General features: G+C 40.8%; 1 protein-coding gene across 2 annotated transcripts in view; it reads right to left on the bottom strand.

The window, feature by feature from the left end:
* Positions 1–22958, bottom strand: part of dennd4c (DENN/MADD domain containing 4C) — a 149569-nt gene that overhangs the window by 116108 nt on the left and 10503 nt on the right. The window contains exon 2 of one of the 2 annotated variants that reach the window (XM_072281795.1): positions 16123–16170. The exons of the other annotated variant lie outside the window; for it this stretch is intronic. Coding sequence (XP_072137896.1) covers positions 16123–16146 — 24 coding nt within the window. The 5' untranslated portion in view covers positions 16147–16170. The remainder of the gene's footprint in view (positions 1–16122; positions 16171–22958) is intronic. 2 annotated transcript variants of the gene reach the window in all.

A 22958-nucleotide genomic window follows, 5' to 3' on the forward strand; every position in this document is an offset into this window, starting at 1 on the left:
CTTTTTATACCAACCAACAGAGAATCATTAATCAGGACTGTTTCAAAAACATGTTGGAGAAGGGATCTGTACATTATCTTTTTGGAATTAGCTGGTCATTTTGGATATAACTTATCACACTGGCAGAGTATGGTTCAAAGAAATCAAGCAGATTAAACAAATAGAGCAAAAACTTAATACAATTAAACTCTGACAGTGATTCAAACACAAAATTTAAGCAATGTGCCTCACAGTGGTTTTGCAATAAATGAAGTTCAAAATATCTCTGCAGAAACTGAATAACCATGGCCATGAACCAGAATCTGAGCAGCTTTCTGATAACACAGTTCAGTGGGTATTACAGGACCTGTGTCTTGTGAAAGACAGGAAGAATATCTGATTCAACTGCTTCAGGTTTCTAACAGAAAACCTCATCTGCAAACATTAAACAGCAAGATGCCACATCCTTGCATGAAAAATCATCTCAGAGTGCTACAGTCAAACTGGTACAAGAACAGCAGGTTAATGAAACAAAGATTAATTAATAAACATGTTGCAACAAATTCTTGAAGTGTTTAAGGCCTGCACTGTCTTCTGTTACATTCAATAAGTGAGACTCAACTGCAGTGGTGAAGTATCAAAGAATACTTATCTCTAATCACCAGTTCAATCTCAACCAGTTTTCAATTCTTCTAGATACAAGAACACTCAAAATGCACACGTTTCACACAACTCAGACCCGCCCTCATAGAATATCAAGTCAATCTTTTGCCTAACAAAAAACTTAAATGACCATTATCCTAAAATAAAAGCAAAACGTACATGCATTTTAAAAGGATAGTGAGACTGAAAAGAATTATTTTTTGATTCAAGAGCATTATTCAACACATCTCATCTCTACCACCCTCACCTTATAACACCCCATGCAACATTTATATTATTAATTTGTTATTGATTTCTACCAACTGTCACCAGTAAGATTACTCAGAAATGGAAAAGAAAATGCATTTACCTTTATTTGCAGTGCCAATTACTTCATGGCAAGAAGGGAAAGAAAAAAAAATGGAATATTGGCAGAAACCAGGTTAAATGATTTACCAAAATCACAGGAAATGCAACATGAACACTGAGCATTTGCCACTTCCTACTTAACTGAAAGTTATCACACCACAAAGTTACACTGCAGTCATCTCAGCCATTTTATTAGTCAACAAGAAAACTTCATCCAAAGCCATCTGATGAACAATAAAAATATTTGACAAACTGAATTTTCTTGCATGGATGAGTGTAGGGTCAGGGAGATGATTTTTGCCGTGGACCTGTTTCAGTGGTAGGTGAACTGCAGTGGGTAGAGGTTGGAAGACTGAAATCAAAGAACCTCATGGTGGTGGATGCCAAAGCTACTGGGCGATAGGCTTTAAGGCGTGTTACCTTATTTATCTTTACCACCAATATGAGTGTGGTCTTCTTGACGTAGGACTGTTGGTGCAAGTGCATTGGAGGCTGTTAGGGCAGGTTCAATGGGGCATTCACTTTGGGACATTCACTGACCTCAATACAAGGGAGCACAAGTTTAAGCAGTTTGGAGGAAAGTCTGGGGAGGGGGTAATATCAGACAGGTTTTTTAAAAAATAGTGGGTGCATGAAATGAGCTGCTAGGGGTGGAGGTAGAAGCAGATACATTAAGGGGAATTGAATAAACTCTTAGACAGTCACATGGGTGGAAGAAAAAATGGAGGGCCATATGGGACACAAGGGGCACAACATCGAGGGCAAAAGGACCTGTGTATTGTGTGGGACTGTTCTATGAATATCTTCGGGGGGGGAGGGGGAGGAGGTAAAATAAAGTCCACAGAACAAAGTATAATATTCTGGTCAAGGCAGATAGGGATTCGAGATAAAAACAGAATATACTTCAGATACTCAGGTTAGGCAGTATATATAGAAAAAGACAATTAAACTTTCAGGTCAACAACTTCTCACCAGCACTAATTTTCACTCTTCATAGATGTGTGTCTGATCAACTGAGCAGCTCTAGTATTGTGTTTTCAGATTACCAGCATCACTGATCACATCCCTCAATGAACTTCCTCGCTGCTGCCTCTTGCTTTCAAACTTCAAATTATTTTTGGTCTTAGGAAGTTGCTTTGCTATTTCATACATAAATTCCCTGAACAGTCAGCATTTTTATTTCAGCTGTTATTGGTATTGAAACCATCTAAAACTCTACTAAATCTGGAGATTCATTTCTGTGACTAATACTCATTAAAATTAGTCTACTGATTGACATACAATTGAGGCTTTCTTGCACCAATGAAAATTTTACTTTAGCATTCTCCAACACTGAACAGTAAATACTTAATAAAAAAGAGGAAACCACAACTAAGTTTAGAATAGAATTCTAGGAAGTCCATGAGTCCATGTCCCAAAACACAAGTGAGCAAAAAGGCAACAGTTCAAAGAAATTTATGATCTTGGAAACAAAGCATAACATGCAAGAACTACAAATTAGAACAGCATTAAAATCAAATGAAATATAGAACAGTGACAAGATACAAGCATTTCAAATATTAAAACCACTCAGGCCATTTTATTAAACAAATAAAAGCCCAGGCAATGTAAGAGTTCTGAAAAACTGCAATGGCAAAATATTCTAGAAAATAAACATGCAGCACATTAGCTAAAACCTTGAGAATTAATTCTCATGTGTACAGACTATCCGGAGCCCTTTACTCCCCGTCCTTGCCACTCACATTCAAAAGTCAAATGTCATGCCCAATCTCCCACCTCCCATTATCCCTACCCCTCCCCACTCCTGATCCCCAGCAAACTTCTCTTTCCAGTCCTATCTGCCTCAGGCTTTGTGATGAGTTTGAGCAATAATCCTCTAATATTAGAATAAAAATACTTAAATTACGAGGGGTGATTGATAAGTTTGTGGCCTGAGGTAGGAGTCAATTTTAGAAAACCTAGCATATTTATTTTTCAACATAGTCCCCTCCTACATTTTCACAATTGGTCCAGCGGTCATGGAGCATACAGATCCCTTCTTTGTAGAAGTCAGCGTCTTGGACCTCCAGAATTGGTCCACAGCAGGGGTGATTGATAAGTTCGTGGCCTGCGGTAGAAGATGAGTTATACAGCTCTCGTTACATGCACATGCAGTTCAACCCTTTGAGTGATTCTGCAGAAAGTCTAAAGTTAATAACTCACCTCCTTCTACCTCAGGCCACGAACTTAACAAGCAACCCTGCTGCAGACCACTTCTGGAGGTCCAAGACACCGACTTCTACAAAGGAGAGATTCGTATGCTCCACGACCACTGGACTAAGTGTGTAAATGTAAGAAAAATAAACATGCTACCTTAGGCCACGAACTTATCAATCACCCCTCGTATATTTAAAAATGTAGTAAAAAAAAATCATTTTAAGAGCAGAGAAATACTGAATCATAAAAGCAATTCTTACTAACACTTGCCACTCAGGATTTCCCAAACTGTCAGCCTTGCTTGAAATTATATACTTCACTATAAAAGGTATGATGATATCTTAAAAAGCAGTTAATCATAGTGTATTTAATGGATGTTACTATGCATACAATAGAAGTCAGCAAGTAAGAGCAGTAAGACTCCTAAAATCTGCTACAAGATCATGAAGAAATATGCATGTTTCAGCATCTGCTCCCAGCACTTTTACAAACTTAGCTTTTGGTTTCCACACACTTAAAAATTCCTGGCTCACGGAAAGTTGCCACTAGCATGTAACATCCATGTGAACTGATAGTGAATTAAAACCTTACAAGGAGCAACAACCAATAGTTTAGAAGATTTGAGTCAAGTGGGTTCTGAATTACTTGAGTTGTTTTTGAGTTTTATTAAAATCAGATTTTACTTACTGGAGTTTCTTCCACAATTTTCTGCCACAAAATCTGAACTAATTTTCAGAATTAAGCTTTTTCCTAGATTTTGACAGAAAACAATTTGGCATGGAGTGAATGTATTATTTAAGTAATTTGTATCAGGCTGGGCTTAATCAGAATTCAGTTTAATGCCTAAAATACTGCACATGCAGTTCATGAATCATCTACATAGTAAATATTAGTCACTTTTGGTTTTTTAGCAATGAATTACCAGCAAAATTTTGTTTGGATCTTGATGACTCACTGCACACTACTTAAGGTTTCAGATATTACATTGCAGAGCTTAATATTTTGATTTGGCTGATTATTTATTCTACTTCAGTTCTAATCCTACTACATGTCAGCTAAAGATTTATCTGGAAAACACCATTTCTGAAAAACATTTTGTTTAAATAATTCTTGTTCATTTCTTTAAATAAGGATGAATGAATATGAACAGGTCTTAAAGCAACAATTATTTCCAATTTAAATATTCTGATCCAATTCAGAAAAGGTAAAATATGAGAGAATTACTTGGGAGGTGGACAGTATTGAATCAATGTTATAACAAAATATTTAATGTCAATATTCCTTACCCTCCCCCAAATTTACCTTCCCTACTTGCCATCTTGCATCTGTCTTCCTTACCTACTTCTCACCTCAAAATCCTTCTTTTTCCATTCCCCTTCTCCTTTCTGTGCTGGTCATCTCGCTCCTCTATTCTCAGTCTAAATGCAGCTTCCACCTGAAGCACTGACAGTTTCTTTCCTGCCACTTATACTATTCAACATGCAGTTGCTCCAGCAGATTGCATATTGTTCCACACTTCAGCATTTGCAGTCTCTCGTGTCTTTACTAGATAAACTGTTCTGGGATTTTTTATGTTCCACAAAGCAGCACTAAGTATTGGATCAATATTTTGATTAAGTCAATCAAGAAACTAGCTAAACAAATGTACCCTATTGATCAATGTTTCATGCAACATTACATTCTTGACCAAAACTCTGCTATGTAACTACATGCACTGCTGTAGCACCATTAATATACGAAGTGTCATAGTGCTGCAAGATGGTGTTTTTTTAATACTCTCAGCAAAATATATTAGGAAACTCAGCAAAATCTGGTCAAGCAGGAGCATTTTAAGAAACATCTTTAAAAAAGTACAAGCAAAGTTGGCCTTGGCCTTGATAATAACAGCCAAATTGGACAATAAAATTAAGGCAAGAGACAAGAATTGGAATACAAATGTCTTGAATAGTTGCAGGATAGTTAATGATTATAAAGGGAAGGGAAGGAAGAGAGTAAATATAAAACAATTATTACTTGACTTTGATATCAACACAAGAGTGATGGGTAGACCCAGATAGGTAAACTAAGCTTTGGATAAGCTCAACTTTACTAAGGCTGATAAATGACGAAATGGGAAAACCGAATGCAATACATTGTATGGTAATAAAAGCATGGGTGAGGGTTTCAGCAGAGAGAAGGGCAGTTGAATAGATGTTGATATACCAGTATTTCTTTCTCAATGCCAAGATTAACAATCAGTTGTGAATATAACACTAGGTTCTATCTCTGGTCTCTAATTACTCCTCCCCATCAAAATATTTCAATATTACCTTTTATTTTACTGAGATTAAATCAACCTGTAACAGAAATCAGTTCAAACTGTACAGATGTAACATTTCTATTTTCCATGCACCCTTGTAGTTCTGGTACATGCATTAATGTAAAGAGCTAAAATGGCCTGAATTTATTTCCTTTTATATACAGAATACATATGAAGATATATATCTATAATTCATACACAAACATGTAAATCAAAAGATTATTGTAGTACAGGAATTAATTAAGCAAAGAGCACCATTGCTCTTTATCAAACAAATGATCAATAATCTTAACTCTTTATGAGGATCAATAATGCCAAAGGTAGCAAGGTGAAGGCCGTTTCAGAGAGCGGGGTTTGCATTTGGTAATGGCAGAGTTCAGTTGCCACTAGCATGTAACATTCATGTGAATCAATAGTGAAATCCAATGCACTTTTACAGAAATGCTTACAGGGCAGGTAAACAATACCAGCATTCTACTTATTTCTACATTAACTTCCCAATTCATCTGAAAGTTTCCTGAGCATTACAATAGTGTCTCAATCAATGCCCAAAACAAGTGATCGTCATAGAACAGTTAAGTGGCCGATTAGGAAAAGGGGAGGTGCAATGAGACCTGGGTGTCATTATACACCAGTCATTGAAAGTGGGCATGCAGGTACAGCAGGCGGTGAAAAAGGCGAATGGTATGCTGGCATTCATAGCAAGAGGATTCCAGTACAGGAGCAGGGAGGCACTACTGCAGTTGTACAAGGCCTTGGTGAGACTACACCTGGAGTATTGTGTGCAGTTTTGGTCCCCTAATCTGAGGAAAGACATTCTTGCCATAGAGGGAGTACAAAGCAGGTTCACCAGATTGATTCCTGGGATGGCAGGATTTTCATATGATGAAAGACTGGATCGATTCGGCTTATACTCGTTGGAATTTAGAAGATTGAGGGGGGATCTGATTGAAACATATAACATTCTAAAGGGATTGGACAGGCTAGATGCAGGAAGATTGTTCCCGATGTTGGGGAAGTCCAAAATGAGGGGTCACAGTTTGAGGATAAAGGGGAAGCCTTTTAGGAACGAGATGAGGAAAAACTTCTTCACACAGAGACTGGTGAATCTGTGGAATTCTCTGCCACAGGATATAGTTGAGGCCAGTTCACTGGCTATATTTAAGAGGGAGTTAGATATGGCCCTTGTGGCTAAAGGGATCGGGGGTATGGAGAGAAGGCAGGTACAGAGTTCTGAGTTGGATGATCAGCCATGATCATACTGAATGGCGGTGCAGGCTCAAAGGGCCGAATGGCCTACTCCTGCACCTATTTTCTATGTTTCTAACAGTTGTTTGTTCCATCAGCAAATCCACAACAATCATGATCAATTTTAATTTAATTTATAAAAATCACAGGACAGTAGCTAAGCATAAACATGCGTACACAGAATACAATTTTGCATCTTGAAAATGCTATTTTTGATAGGTGAAAATTTAATTTTTGGTACAGAACTTACTATTCTACGATTTCAGTTATGGGGATTGAATTTCAAGTCTAATCTTTCTTTGTCATTGCCATAGTGAACAGAAACAATCCAAGTTGACCCAACTTTACCAATCCAACATAACTTTTTTACCCCAATCACCTTCCCATTAATTCTGCCACTCATCTACAAGCTAGAGACAATTTATAGTGGCCAACCTGCACATTTTTTTGATGTGGGAGGAAACAGGAGCACCAGGTGGAATCCCATGAAGTTATGGGAGAGAATATGCAATCTCCACACAAACAGCACCAGATCAAGATTGAAACAATTCAGTCCACAAATCTATGCCACTGCTAACAATGCCCCCAACTTCCACCTCTTAATTCTCTCCACAGCCCTCACAATCGCTGCCAAAACCCTCATCACCATTGGAAATGATGATTCTTACAAATCCTGATCCACTTGTCTTGATGTGTATCCCATACATTTGAAGTCTGATAAACTTAACTGCTTGAGTGTCCTGGATTCTTCTTGCACACAGGACCACAAGTTTTATGCACAAGCAATTACTGCTCTGCAAAGTTCACAGTTAAGGAATGTATGTTAAAATTCCTGAACACTCTTTCAATGATCTCCATGTGCAATTGTAATCCCTGTACAATTTCCTCAGGCCAGCCAACCTACTGGTGACTGTGCTCATCTTTTTTCTGACTTCTTCCACACAGTATTTCAATCACTCCTACAGCCGAAGCCAAGCCTTCAATTTCCTACCTAGGGCTGGTGGGTCATTACCATCTGTAGGAACAGATCGAGGAAAAGGGCAGAGCGGATAGAGCCAGGTAGGGAGAGGTTAGGATGTAGGTACAGGCAATGTGTAAAGTGATAGCTGGGATGAGTGATAATAGGAGAATGGGGTTGAGAGGGAAAATAAGTTAGCATGATCAAATGGCAAACAGACTCGATGGCTTAATTATGCTCCTTACGGCCTTATTACAATAGGAGCTGTTGTTCAACCAATACTATCATATTATAACAGTTTTCTCAGTTCCTTGTTGGCACTTGAATTTTACGAAGAACTTTTCTTACATGCCGGGGTACCATCTCTAATATCAAACCCTACAAGTAAATATCCAGCAGCTCAGAATAGATGAATTTTTAAAACATTCAATGCCAAGATTGATGCACAGTTCAGTGGGTTTGTAGATGATGTTAGTGGGCTGTGTTCTGAAATGGAGACAGATCAAACCCACCAATTCCCACAGTTAGCTCGACTACAGCTCCTCTCACGCTTTCACCCGACATCATTCCCTTTTTCTCAGTTCCTGTCTTCTCCAAATCTGTTCTCCAGATGAGGCCTTTTTTTCCAGGGCATCTGACATGTCCTCCATTTTCAGAAAGTGGAGCTTCCCCCCTTACACTGTTACTGATGGAACCCTTACCTGTATCCCCTCTATTTCCCCACACTCCTGTTCTTATCTCCTCCCCATGCACCTTCCAGTCCCCAACCCTGCACACCCTCCAGACAGAAAAGGGACAGAGATCCTCTGATCCTTACCTATCACCCTGCCAGCCTACACATCTACATCAGTCTTTGAAAATTCTTCCAGCTACAATGGGATCCCATCACCAGCCACATCTCCCTTTCAGCCTCTGCAGGAATCACTGTCTCTGTAACTCCCTGAACCACTCATCCCTCCCCACTCACCCACAGGCATCACCCCCTGCAACCGTAAGTTTTAACACCTGTCCCTACATCACCTCCCTCACCACCATTCAGCAATATGTACAGCCCTTCCTGGTGCGGCAGCCATTCACACACACTCTTATTTATTGCAACAGTGCTTTTGGTGTGACCTCCTCTCCGTTGTAGATACCACACACAGATGCCTTTGCCAAACATCTGCACTCTCTCCACTGTGGCCCTCGATCTCCTGATTGCCAGCCAGCTAGCTATTTTAAAAACCCTCACCATTCCCACACACGTCTGTTCTTAGCCTTTACTATCAGATGAGGCCAAATGTAAATTAGAGGAACCACACCTCATGCTGAGCAGCATGAACATTGATTTCTCCAACCTCTGCCCCTTTTCTCTTCTCTCCTGATCTACCCAGACACCATCACCCTCTCTTCCCTCTCCATCTGCCCAGCCTCCTCACCTTCTTCTTTTGATTCGATGCCCTACATTCCTCTTCTGTCAAGATTCTACCATCTTCAAATGCACATGACAATAAACTCAACTTTGACCCAAAACACTCCCTGTCCATTTCTCTCCACAGATACTGCATGGCCCAGAGTGTTCCTCCAATCTTGAATCTCGTTTAAATGCCAAAGATTCAGACATGCAAATTGGTATTCCAAAACCCATTTTCCAGTAAGTTTAAAGTTGTCCCCATCACATCAATTCAGTACAGCCTACAAAGCAAACCACACATTGACTTTCAGACAGGCAAAGGCTAAGATTGTTCAGAAATTGATGATAGGCCTAATCTCCACAACAAAAACTGAATGACACACCCTTCAATAAAGCCTATTTAGGGAAGTTGCCATGAAAGATGAGGAATTGTTTACTTGCATCCTTTTCCCTAAGTTATTTTACTCAGTTTTAAAATGCTTTTGAACTGAATTGATGTGATGGCGCCTAACTGCGATTCCTTTGCTTGCATCTTCAAAAACAACTCTATTTCCATATTTAATATCTTTATTTTTCCCCTTCAGGCTTCTTTTGAAGATCCTGACCTGGAGTTACATGCTGACTATGGTTCTTTGCAGGAATGGGACCTGCTCTTGGGGTTTCAGGACTGGCCATTGTTCTGCACACCAAGGGCATGGCCTAAGAGCTCTGCTTGTCTTCAGAGGTTCGAGATTTCATGGCTCCGGAGACTCAAGGTCTTTGGGCACAGAGCTTGGAAAATGTGATGCAACAGACTTTTATCAGCATCAACAGTGAGTTGTTTGTCATGTCTCCCCCCTCGCTGTGAAACAGAGACACTTCTTTCTCCCTTATTAGAGAGAGTGAGAGAATGCCTGTGGTATGTCAAATACCGAGTGAACAAGTAGTCTTTGGAGTACTGCAAGTCTGTGTCTTTGTTGTTGCTTTGCTCACGCTTGAGTGCTCTGTGGTGGGTGCCTATGCTTCTTTTTGCTGGGGGGGGGGGGAGATTGTTGCTTGCTGCTGCTTATGTGCAGAAGGAAGGGGAGCTGGGGGAGGCGGGGAGCGTGCTTTGGGCTTTAACATTTAATTTTCTTTCATTCTTTGGGGGCATTCCTCTGTTTTTCATAGATGGTTGTGAAGAAAAACCATTTCAGGATGTATATTGTATACATTTCTCTGACATTATATATATCTTTGAAACCTTTAAACTTGGACTACAGAAACTACACCATAAAGTTTTCTTTAAAAAAAATCAACCCCAAGTGCTAGTTCTAACAAATCTCATAAATCCTCATGTTTCACAAAGCAATATGCAGCAAAGCAAAAGGGTGTAATAAAGCTAAAACCTCCAATGACCTCTATTGAATCCAACTGTTTAATTTTAATTGTCATTTTCTTTGCAGTTTAAGAATTATCTGCTTGTATTTTAAGCAGTCTTTAAATGCATAACAGTTTAATATGCCTCTAGTGGCAATACAGAGTATAACACTGAAAGATTCTTTATTCTTTCATTAAGTGAATGAGTGTGTTCTCATCGGTTAATTTTTGTTGCAGTCCTAAGTGTGCTCTAATTGGCTTATTATCTATATTTTAATGGAATTTTTCTTATCTTTGGGTATAAAAGTAGCTGTTTTATTCTAGACACCATCTTTAGTTTCTGTCTTCAAGTAGTAGTGACCCGTCACAGTCCTGTTTGTTCTTTTCGTTCAATCAACTCTGAATAAAATGACTGTGAAGCAAGAGAGTTCATGCCTCATTCCTGACTTCTAAAAGAACCTTCGATTTAAACACCAAAATCCAACAACTAGTGTCGTCGGCAGGATATTATCAAGCTTTAGAATTTGTTACACTTGAAGACAAAAAATTGAATTTTTAGTGCACAAAAGGGGCAAGAATTCCCGATTATTGTCTGAGGAAAAAAACAGATTCTTACTTCGAATATCAGATGGGAGTTAGGATTGAGGACTGCGGCATTGATATTTTAAAAATAAACAGATCTGTAAAAAGAAACAAGCTGATAAAGCCACATGCAAACCAGTGCAGCACTAATTAAATAAGCCGGTAGTATCAAAAATTAAATTCATTTAAGCAGTGCAGCACAGATAAAAAGATAAAAAAAATTTTGCAAGCCCTTCGAGTGCATGAGAAAACTTAATGTTCAAGCTAGCAGAGCATGGGGGAAAAGAATTAAATTCAGGTTGCAGGACAATCTGTTAAAAAATGTTGGCTGCAAACTATTAAAATTTCAAAATCGCTGTCAAAGTAATAAAAAGCAGGTACTAAATGAGATCAAACAAAACAATGGCCAAAGTGGTGAAACCTCGAAAGAGCTCTTACTTGAATAAAACATCTGCTTGTTAAACAATGAAAAAAGTCGGGATAAAAAAATACCAGCAATGTTTAGTTTATTAAGAACAAGATCATCCAGAAAATGGCTTCAACTGACTTAGAGATCAGAGGTCAGTTTGATCAAATATGTCAGCGATTGTAATGAGTTAACAGGATGAGTAAAGTCTAATCAAAAGAAACATGAAACTTGCGATAAGCTACAAAAACAGCATGATAGAGACAGTAAAATGTTTAAAGAGTGAATTTTTGCATTAACCAAACAAGCAAAAAATACACCAACAATGTAATTCAAAGTCACATACATAAAATGCTGAAGGAACATGTGTTTGGATGTGCTGCACTGGATTTCCAGCATCTGCAGAATCTCTTGTATTTTTAAATTCAATTGAAGCGCACCGTTAGGGGATTGAAACAATGCAAGGAAGGACAGCCTTGACTTCAAGAGGGCAGTAATGTTAGTGACACTAGTACTGCTGACACTTCACGCAAGGAAACACCTACTTTTGAAGCTCCATCTTGGGAAACATCAAATCGTATCACTATACAGTGCCACCATCCAAACTCCGGACAATTACAAGATGGACATGACATGGACTTTAGTGGGGCCCCAAGCAACTCAACTGAGGGTGACAGTGATGAAACAATAAGATTCATGACTATGTCACAACTTGCTCCGATTAAAACCAAGAGAGTGAAGACATGCAGGAATGAAGATGAAACCATAGCTAATGCACCTGCATTAGGGATCCCTCATACAGGTAAACATTTATCCTGTATGTCAGTTAGAAGCATTGTTTAATTCCTGTAACAGAAGATAATCTAGTTTAATTTAATTTAACCCAGGTGGAACTACATACAAGAGAGCATTGCAAGCTAAGTGCTCATGGTTGACACTGTCACCTTGTATTCCATCATCTTGCTAGTGACCACAAGTGGATTGAAGTAGGCCTACGTTTTGTTAGATAATCAGAGTTGAACAAATTATCTACTGCCAGGTAAAACACATCACAGATCGTATATTAAAACACCATAGTATGAAGCATCAAATGTCCATTTTCACATGAATCCAATCTTAACCCATTTAAAACTTCCCCATTCCCTGAACTCTTCACCTCTACAATCCACATTCACCTACCCACTGGAGCAATTTAAAATGACTAATTAACTTATAAACCCATGCATAATTCGGATATAGGAGAAAAAGAGGAAGCACACATTGTGAGGTTGCTTCTGGAATGCAGTGTACAGATTTGGTCTCTTATTTATAAAAGGGTATATCAATATTGGAGGAAGAATGCAAAACATTCACTGACAAGAGCTAATCCATCACAAACAGCTGAAAAGGTTACATCTGTATTCTTTGGAGATTAGAAGAAGGAGCATGGTCTCACTGAAACCCAAGAACTAAAGTTGCTAGATCTGGATACTGAAAGGTTTTCAGTAGTGGGAAAGGTGGATATAGTTATAAAATTATTGAGTGGTCATTTAAATCTGAGGTGCATAGAAATTTCTTTGAGCAGAAGTTAGTCAACCTTCAAACGTCTACCCCAAGAGCTGTGGATGCAAGATCGTTAAGAGTATTTAATTACAAAGTAGGTAAAGTTTTGAAAGACTGCAGAATTGGTGGCTACGTTAACCTGCTCAAGGCCTAGAGTAGATCATCCAAATAGCAGGACAGGCTCAATGGAGCAGGTGGCCGACTCTTGCTGGTTTTTGTGTTCCTGCTCCAATTGTCATCAATTAAAAACTAATGACCGACCAGAGTCAATGAAAGCTGAAATTCCAGTTTGTTTTAAAATACATATAACCAGAGCAATTACCTAACATTCTTGAGACATCTGCATTTGACTTTGCAGAGGCCGCTTCTCACAATAAACACAAGTGGCCTGTAGAGTTTAAAAATGCACATATATCACCGCCATCCTGTCACAAGTTTTGATATTACAAATTATATTGTTTTCCCCAATTTAAATTGCTTGCTGACTTGTCAAAATAAAGATTTGCCACAAATCAATCTGTACGTTAACTGATGTATAGCAACTCTTGAAAATATCTAAAATTTGTCAACAGAATTAACTGATAAAAAGGTCGAGCCTGAAGCTGTGCATTCTGTTGTGGAAAAACTCAAATTTAAAAGTAATTAATGGGTTAACCGTTAAGAGGAGCTTGATGTTCTTTCAACAATTCAGTGTTGCTTAATAATTTAAGAGTCACCCCACCCCACAACCAGACTTTCAGTTCTCACAAGAAAGCTGTATCAACTGAATTAATTACATCAGTCATGACAGTTCTTGCAAACTTTGGAGCTTACGGGTGACTGATTCACAAAGTAGTTCAATTTTTTTTCAATTTTTACATGCTTAAGTATATTTGCTGAAATCTTAAACTTATCTATTTCCGTCAAAGTTTGATCAAACTGAACCATACAAAAATGTTACACTAAAATTAGGTAATGTAACAGCACATGTGAACACTTAATGAGTCTGTTCATCATGCTTAACTGCTCACAAAAACACCATCTGAGAAAAACAACACCAATTACGGGTTGCAGATAAAGAGATTTGTGCACCCTCAATACATTTGTAGAAACTGAAGGGATAAAACACTACTGTACAAGCAAGAGGTACATTACAAACCAAAGTAACCTACACTGGCCTTAATAAATTACATCTAAGAGGAAATATTCTTACATTTACTATTTGCCTTTATTTAATACATTATTCAAGCTAAATAAAGGAGATGTTAGGGCAAATTCACAAATGCTTGGTCTCAGAGCGAGGTTTAAGCAGTGTCCTAAAGGAGAAAGTTTGAATTAGAAGTGTTTACCTCAGTCAGTTCCAAAGCTAAGAATGCAGATGCTGACAGCCATTCTAAAGTGAGTTCAAAAGGCACAAAATACTTGAGGAATTATCATGTTCAACCTGTATGCTGCCTTGACACACTTCCTCATCTGCTATGGGACTTTTTTTTTTGGATATGAAGGCCCGTAAAATCTGCAGTTCCATACATAGAGGTCACATGCAAAGCCCTTTAACACCCAAAACTTTTGACAGCTCATCATGAACTGATCAGAATCAGGTTTATTATCACCGGCATGTGACATGAAATTTGTTAACTTAGCAGTAGCAGTTCAATGCAATACATAATCTAGCAGAGAAAAAAAATAATAAAATAAATAAACAAGTAATTCAATTACATATATTGAATAGATTAAAAAACATGCAAAAACAAAAATACTGTATGTTAAAAAAAAGTGAGGTAGTGTCCGAAGATTCAAAGTCCATTTAGGAATCGGATGGCAGAGGGGAAGAAGCTGTTCATGAATCGCTGAGTGTTTGCCTTCAGGCTTCTGTACCTCCTACCTGATGGTAACAGTGAGAAAAGGGCATGCCTTGGGTGTTGGAGGCCCTTAATAATGGACGCTGCCTTTCTGAGACACTGCTCCTTGAAGATGTCCCAGGTACTTGTAGGCTAGTACCCAAGAAGGAGCTGACTACATTTACAACCTTCTGTAGCTTCTTTCAATCCTGTGCAGTAGCCCCTCCATACCAGACAGTGAGGCAGCCCTGTCAGAATGCTCTCCACAATACAATTAATTTTGACTAACTCGAACTTTAAGCTTGTGGAATATTGACCAATTTTGCAAGCATTATTCCATGCTTCAAAAGAGTTGGGCAGTCCGAGTAAAATCTGGGAGACATTGCTAAACAGTAGGCAGGGAGCAAATAAGGACATCAGTTCAACTGAACCAAAAAAAAACCTTACAAGTCTGTAGGAATTACAAGCCATGGGCTCCTTAACTGAACTGCAGGTGACCATTCAATATACCAGGTTGGCCAGTTTCAACTTCAACAGCAGCATTCACAGCCAGAGATCAAAACTGCCAAATGGAATTCTGGACCGGTCATCCATGTCTATAACAGCATAGTTTTATCCACTTCAATTATGTACTAATTAGAGTAAAACATTACATAAGCACCAACACATAACTGAAAGAAATTTAATTATCAGCATTAATCAACGAACTAAAGCACAAAGATAAAATGACAAACTGTTTCTCATCCCACTATTTCATAAACCCAAAGAGTATGCATGTGTCTTCAAAACACGAGATCTGAGTACACCTGCCTAGCAATTTTTAAAACCATAAATACAATAGTCACATGTTGCTCACAGGATTTGGGTGGAGAAAAAGAAACCCACTCCAAGAAATTGTTCTATCCTTTTCCAATTAAAATGTTAACACTTACCGATACTCAATCATATTTAATTAACAATTTCACAGAAACATACTGAAAGATTATTTGAAAAGTTTAAGAAACTTCCTTAAAAATCTTGATGTGGCAGATTTTCAGCATGTAATGGGACTACTAACGTGGAAACTTCCGACCAAACTGCATTTATTGCTGTAGATGTATTTTACAATTTAAGCCAGCACCATCTTTTAAAAAGTTGCAATAGGATTTAACTATTAGCTCTGTCTTCCCTCCTCATCTGTTTCCACCTTCCACAGGGTCCACACCCTCCAGAGTTCTATGGCCCACTCACCCCTCCCAATTATGCCTCTCTAACCTAACCCTTGGCACTTTCCCAAGAGGTTCTTACATTTCCTCCTTCACCACTGAGGAACCAAAACAGTCCTTCGTTTGAGGCAAAGATTCACATTACCTCCTCCAACTTCATCAAATGCATTCAGTACTCCTGATGTGGCCACATCTAGAGTGGAAAGACCAAGAGTAGATTAATGGCCAGAATACCAGGTTGCATGACATTTTAACTCCGTTCCCCATACCAACCAGTCACCCTCAGCCTTCTCCACTTCCAGTGTGAAGCCCAATACAAGTTGGAACACCACCTCATTCTGACTAGGTTGCCTACAACTCAATGGTATCGATACTGAATTTTCCAATTTCAGGCGACCCTTACCCCTTGTGTACGCCCTTCTGTCTCTTCTTCTGATCCACCTCAGGCCTCCCATTCTAGTTTCCTTTCCCATAACTCCTATCAGCCAATTTTCAAAACCTTTCCCTTCCCATTTCCACAACCTGCTACCCACACACTTCACCCACCTTATCCCCTCTCTACCTCTGGTTCAATCTGCCTTTCATCTCTTTCCGAGTGGTTCCACATTCAACACTCTCCAGCCTTCATATCAACCTTCACCCACCCCTCTACCACCCCACTAAATTTGCCCTTCCCTATACTCCCCATCTCCTTTACACTTGTATACTAGAAATGTAATTTTCAGTACAGGTGTCCCCCCGCTTTTCGAACTTTCGCTTTATGCAACCTCACTGTTACGAAAGACCTACATTAGTACCCTGTTTTCGCTTTCAGAAGGTGTTTTCACTGTTACGAAAAAAAAATTCAGCGCGCGATAAAAGGCAGCGCGCCCCAAGCAGGCGCTCTCCCTCGGATTTGGAACAGAATTGCTTTAACCCGTTGCATTGAGCAGCCATTAGCAAGAGGAGTTCTACGGTATCAGAAAAGCCTGAAAGAGCTCGTAAGGGTGTTACACTTATGGTAAAACTAGACATAATTAAGCATTTTGATCGTGGTGAACGAAGTAAGGACAACGTGAGTTTGGCTTGTGGAAGCTGACGAACATTGATGTTGAAGCGGTTTTGGCATCCCATCACCAAGAACTGACAGATGAAGAGCTGATGCAATTGGAAGAAAAAAGGATAACAATCAAAACCAAATGAGTAATGAAAAGTACAACTTTAATTTTGAAAGGGTACGTCGGTTTAGGAGATATTTGCAGGATGGTTTGAGTCCTTATTAAAGAACTGTGTGAAGAAAAATGTGCGAGGCTCAGCAGTCAAGCAAGCTTTCCACATCAGCCATAGCAGATGACGAACCTCGACCATCGAGGCGGGCAGAGATAGAAGATGAGCTGCCTTCTCTAATGGAAACAGATGACGAGATGACACCCCAGTGCCCCACCACCCCAACCCCCAGGCCACGGACAGATACCAATTCGCGGAGAATGCAAAGGTAACCGGGAGGCACACAGCACATCTTTAAGAAAAAAGTCGAAATAAACATGATAATTAATTAGGTGCTGCCAACCAGTAACTGTCGGCCCAGATCAGAGACGACGCAATCGGAAATCAGCACTGATCTGGGCCGACAATTAGGGGCGGCACCTAATTAATTAGCATGTTTGTTTCGGCTTTTTTCTTAAAGATGTGCTGTGTACCCCCCCGGCTACCACTGGACCCCTGCATGCTTCGCGGATTGGTATCGGTTGGTGGTCCGGAGGGTGGGAGCCACTGCACCACCCAGCCTGCGATGACTTGGTCTACCACACCATCATCAGTCTGCTTGGCGCTGTCCCGATTCCAGTAAGTGATACTACACTGTAAATACAGTGCAAAGCAATACCACAATTTGATGAAGAACAAACCATGGGCACGGTTAAAAAAAAGTCTCAAAGTCCCTGAGTCAATCAACTCCCCAGTCCCCAACAACAGGCCGCAAAAGGGAGAAACTCCCTGCCATAAACCTCCAGGCACCGTCAACTTGCCGATGCCTTGGAAGCAGCCAACCACAGCTGACACTGAGTCCGTCCATCCAAAAACTTCGAGCCTCCAACTAGCCCCTCCGATACAGCCTCCCAAGCGGCATCCTCTGCCGAGCGCCTTCGACCTAGCCCCGGCCGCTAAAACAAGCAAAGCCGAGGATTCAGGGCCTTCTGCTCTGGAGATTCCGGTTACCGCACAGTAGCAGTGGCAGCGAAGCGGGCATTTCAGAGGTTTTCCAGATGTTTCTCCGTACTTCCACGTCTGTCTCCATCAAATCAGAATTGTGCACGGTCCCCTACTTGACAGATTACAGATATCATTCACCGGAGAGGCCGCGTATGCGGCCGTCGCGCCATCTTCTCCTACTCCTATACACGTCCTTGATGGCGGTTAGGCTGGTGCCAGTGATGTGTTGGGCAGTTTTGACTACCCACTACTTGCCACAGTGTAGCTGCATTACTATGCAGTGATGCAGCATGTTAGAATGCCCTCTACTGCACATCTGTAGATGGTCATGAGTATTGATGTGCACAGTCCAGATCACTTCAGCCTCCTCTGAAAGCAGAGGCATTGAGTGTCCAATGTGGAATGAACAGAGTTTCCTATGTGTGTCACTGCCAGGTGATTGATATCAGTGATTTAGTTCTGAAGGTGTAGAGTTCTTTGGAATAGGGATTGTAGTGGCTAATTTGAAGCATGTGGGAACAGCAGCCTTAATGAATGTTGAAGATAGTGCGTGAAGAAGTCAGTGAGCTGACGTGGACACTCCCCAAGTATTCGGCCTGGGATGTTGTCAAGCTCAGCAGTCTTATGGGGGTTGACTGTCTGCAGAGTCCTTCTCAAGTCTGTTGTTGTTACAGACAATGGCTGCTCACCTGGAAGAGGTAGTTTTTATGGTTGGCACCTGCTACTTGCTTTGAAGCATGTATGGACATTGTTTAGGGCATCAGGGAGGGAAGGCATCATTGGTACAGTCAATGCTATTTTCCTTTACATAATCAGTAATGCTTTTGATCCCCAAACACATTATTGAACAGGTGTTCCAGATTTCCACCCCCGCCCCCCCCCCCGATCTCGCACGCAGGTGGTCTTTACCCTCTTAATGCGCTAGAGGTGGTTTCTCCTGGCTGCACTGAGAACTGTTCTGTCTCCAGACTTGAAGGCAGCATCCCAGGCTTTCTGCAGAGAACACACCTCTGCATTCAACCCGGGCTTCTGGTTGAGCCATCAGATGACCATTCTTGAGGTACTGACATCCTCTACACACTTACAAATGAGTTATATTCCTCGAGACATCTTCTCCATCGGTGCCAGTTATTCCGTCCAAAACTGCCTTAAAGCGTAGAGATTGCCTCATTCGCCATACAGTGTTGGTCATCTTGATGAATTTCTCCACTTTTTTTTCCCCCCATACCTACAACTTTCATAACCAGAACTTCTCCAGTGACTTAGCCACAATCACAACAGAATCGATGGCACTGGACGACAAAGATTTTGTTTCCCGAATACTTGTTAGTGTACCTTATGGATGGTGGGCAGCTAATCATGAAAATCACCAGGAAGTTCCCCTACCACTCACATTTTAAAAAAAAAACACAATCACCTATATATTTTATTTCAATTATAATTCCAGTCAAATAAAATGGTAGCCACAATGCAAGCTGAAAAGTTTTCCATCTTGACCAGGCATGCCTGGGCATGCTTAGAAGGGAGGATGCTGCTTTGCAGGGCAGGTTTTAGATAGGCTATGGAAGCATCACCAACACACTGTTCTATGCATTGCATTTAATATACAGCACATCAGTTGTGATCATGTTAATGTGCATGATCTATGCTCATAGAATACTGTGTACTCATAATAATAAAGTAATTGCATTTTCAGGAGCATTTGTGATGGCAAAATGTCTCGCTAATGTTGCAACAGCCACGATACTTTCTACTATATATGTGGCGAGTGTACACCTAAATCTCAAGGACGTAGTATGACGCACCTTATTAAGAAAGCCTATGAGCTCCATTATGAGTGGAAATTTGGCGACAAAGACAAAGCCTGGGCTCTTCACATTTGTTGCGCAACATGCACTGTCGATCTTAGAGCTTGGCTCAGAGGTACTTGGAAGTCAATGCCGTTCGCTGTCCTGATGATATGGCAAGAGCAGAAAGATCATGGACAGACTGCTACTTCTGTCTGACCAGTATATATTTTTTGCTGCTAAAAACAAGAAATCTATTAAATATCCCAATCCCCCTTCAGCCATGAGACTGGTTCCGCATGACGATAGTCTTCTAGTACTGAACTCACCAGAGACATGGAGTCTAGAGGAGGCAGGCAAAGATGCCATGATGCAGGAGTCATGAATGAAAAACAACACCAATACTGATACAGATTTTGAACCCGTTATGTCGGATGAGCCTCATCTGATAACTCAATCTGAGTTAAATGACCTGGTCATAGACTTGGGTTTGTCAAAGTCAAAAGCAGAATTACTGGGTTCCAGACTGCAAGGATGGAATCTGCTGTCACCAGGCACAACAATTTCCATAAAGGATCTTAATATTTGAGACAACTGTTTCCCAGAATAACTGATGTCAAGATTAAGGCAATCAATTTTGTTGATCCATAAGTCAAACAGGTCATCAACAGGCAATTTTAAGAACTTTCAGTGGTACAGGAGAAAAATCGCATGAAAGGCATTCAACTATATTGTTGAAAGTTTTTTGTGGCAACTCCATAGCACCAAACTACTTGCAGCTGGTTGACAACATGCTTCAAGCATTCAAAATCATGAAGTGCAACATGTCTCAAAGATTCATTTTCTGCATTCCCATTTAGATTTCTTCCCTGCAAATCTTAACATTGTCAGTGACAAGCATGATGAATGGTTTTACCAGGGCATTCAGGCCATGAAGAAACTGCTTCAGGGCAACTGGAATCCATCAATGCTGACTGATTATTGCTGGACACTTAAGGGAGAAGCCTCAGACAATGAGTACAAACAAAAATCATCAACAAAACATTTTTAGCTTAGTTGAACAATTGCAATGTGTCAGCACCGTTATGCAATTAAGTGCATTATATTCAATAAAAGTTTATTTCTTGTTTCTCCAAATTCCTACATGATACAAGTAGTCTAAAATAATACGCAAACACCAGGAAATCTGCAGATGCTGGAAATTCAAGCAACATAAACAAAATGCTGGTGGATCGCAGCAGGCCAGACAGCTTCCGTAGGAAGAAGCACAGTTGACCTTTTCGGCCGAGACCCTTCATCAGGACTAACTGAAAGAAAAGATATTAAGAGATTTGAAGTGGGAGGGGGAGGGGGAGATCCAAAATGATAGGAGAGAAGACAGGAGGGGGAGGGATAAAACTAAGAGCTGGGAAGTTGATCAGCTAAAGGGATACAAGGCTGGAGAAGGGAGAGGATCATGGGATGGGAGGCTCAGGGAGAAAGAAAGGGGGAGGGGAGTACCAGAGGAAGATGGAGAGCAGGCAAGGTGTTATTGTGAGAGGGACAGAGAGAGGAAAAAAAAAGAAGAAATAATAAATAAGGGATGAGGTAAGAAGAGGAGGTGGGGCATTAGCAGAAGTTAGAAAAGTCAATGTTCATGCCATCAGGTTGGAGGCTACCCAGACAGAATATAAGATGTTGATCCTCCAACCTGAGTGTGGCTTCATCTTGACAGTAGAGGAGGCCGTGGATAGACTTATCAGAATGGGAATGGGACGTGGAATTAAAATGTGTGGCCACTGGGAGATCCTGCTTTCTCTGGCAGACAGAGCACAGGTGTTCAGCGAAACGGTCTCCCAGTCTGCATCGGTCTCACCAATATATAAAAGGCCACATCGGGAGCACCGGACGCAGTATATCACCCCAGCCTACTCACAGGTGAAATGTCACCTCACCTGGAAGGACTGTCTGGGGCCTTGAATGGTGGTAAGGGAGGAAGTGCAAGGGCATGTACAGCACTTGCTCAGCTTACAAGGATAAGTGCTGGTAGGGAGATCGGTGGCAAGGGATGGGGGGGAACGAATGGACAAAGGAGTCGCGCAGGGAGCAATCCCTGCGGAAAGCAGGAAGTGGGGGGGGGAGGGAAAGATGTGCTTAGTGGTGGGATCCCATTGGAGGTGGCAGAAGTTATGGAAAATTTTATGTTGGACGCAGAGGCTGGTGGAGTGGTAAGTGAGGACAAGGGGAACCCTATCCCTAGTGGGGTGGTGGGAGGATTGGGTGACAGCAGATGTGCGTGAAATGGGAGAGATGCATTTGAGAGCAGAGTTGATGGTGGAGGAAGGGAAGCCCCTTTCTTTAAAAAAGGAAGACATTTCCTTCGTCCTGGAATGAAAGGCCTCATCCTGACAGCAGATGCGGCGGAGACAGAGGAATTGCGAGAAGGGGACGGCATTTTTGCAAGAGACAGGGTGAGAAGAGGAATAGTCCAGGTAGCTGTGAGAGTCCATAGGCTTATAGTAGACATCAGTAGATAAGCTGTCTCCAGAGATAGAGACAGAAAGATCAAGAAAGGGGAGGGAGGTATCAGAAATGGACCAGGTAAATTTGAGGGCAGGGTGAAAGCTGAAGGCAAAGTTAATGAAGTCAACGAGCTCAGCATGTGTGCAGGAAGCAGCGTCAATGCAGTCATCGATGTAGCGAAGAAAAAGTTGGGGACGGATACCAGTATAAGCTTGGAACATGGACTGTTCCACAAAGCCAACAAAAAGGCAGGCATAGCTGGGACCCATGCGGGTGACCATGGATACACCTTTAGTTTGGAGGAAGTGGGAGCAGCCAAAGGAGAAATTAAGAGTAAGGACTAATTCCACTAGACGGAGGAGAGTGGTGGTTAAAGGGAACTGATTAGGTCTGGAATCCAAAAAGAAGCGGAGAGCTTTGAGACCTTCCTGGTGGGGGACGGAAATAAATAGGGACTGGATGTCCAAGGTGAAAATAAGGCGGTGGGGGCCAGGGAACTTAA

Source organism: Mobula birostris, chromosome 17 (assembly GCF_030028105.1).
Source record: "Mobula birostris isolate sMobBir1 chromosome 17, sMobBir1.hap1, whole genome shotgun sequence".
Lineage (NCBI taxonomy): Eukaryota > Metazoa > Chordata > Chondrichthyes > Myliobatiformes > Myliobatidae > Mobula > Mobula birostris.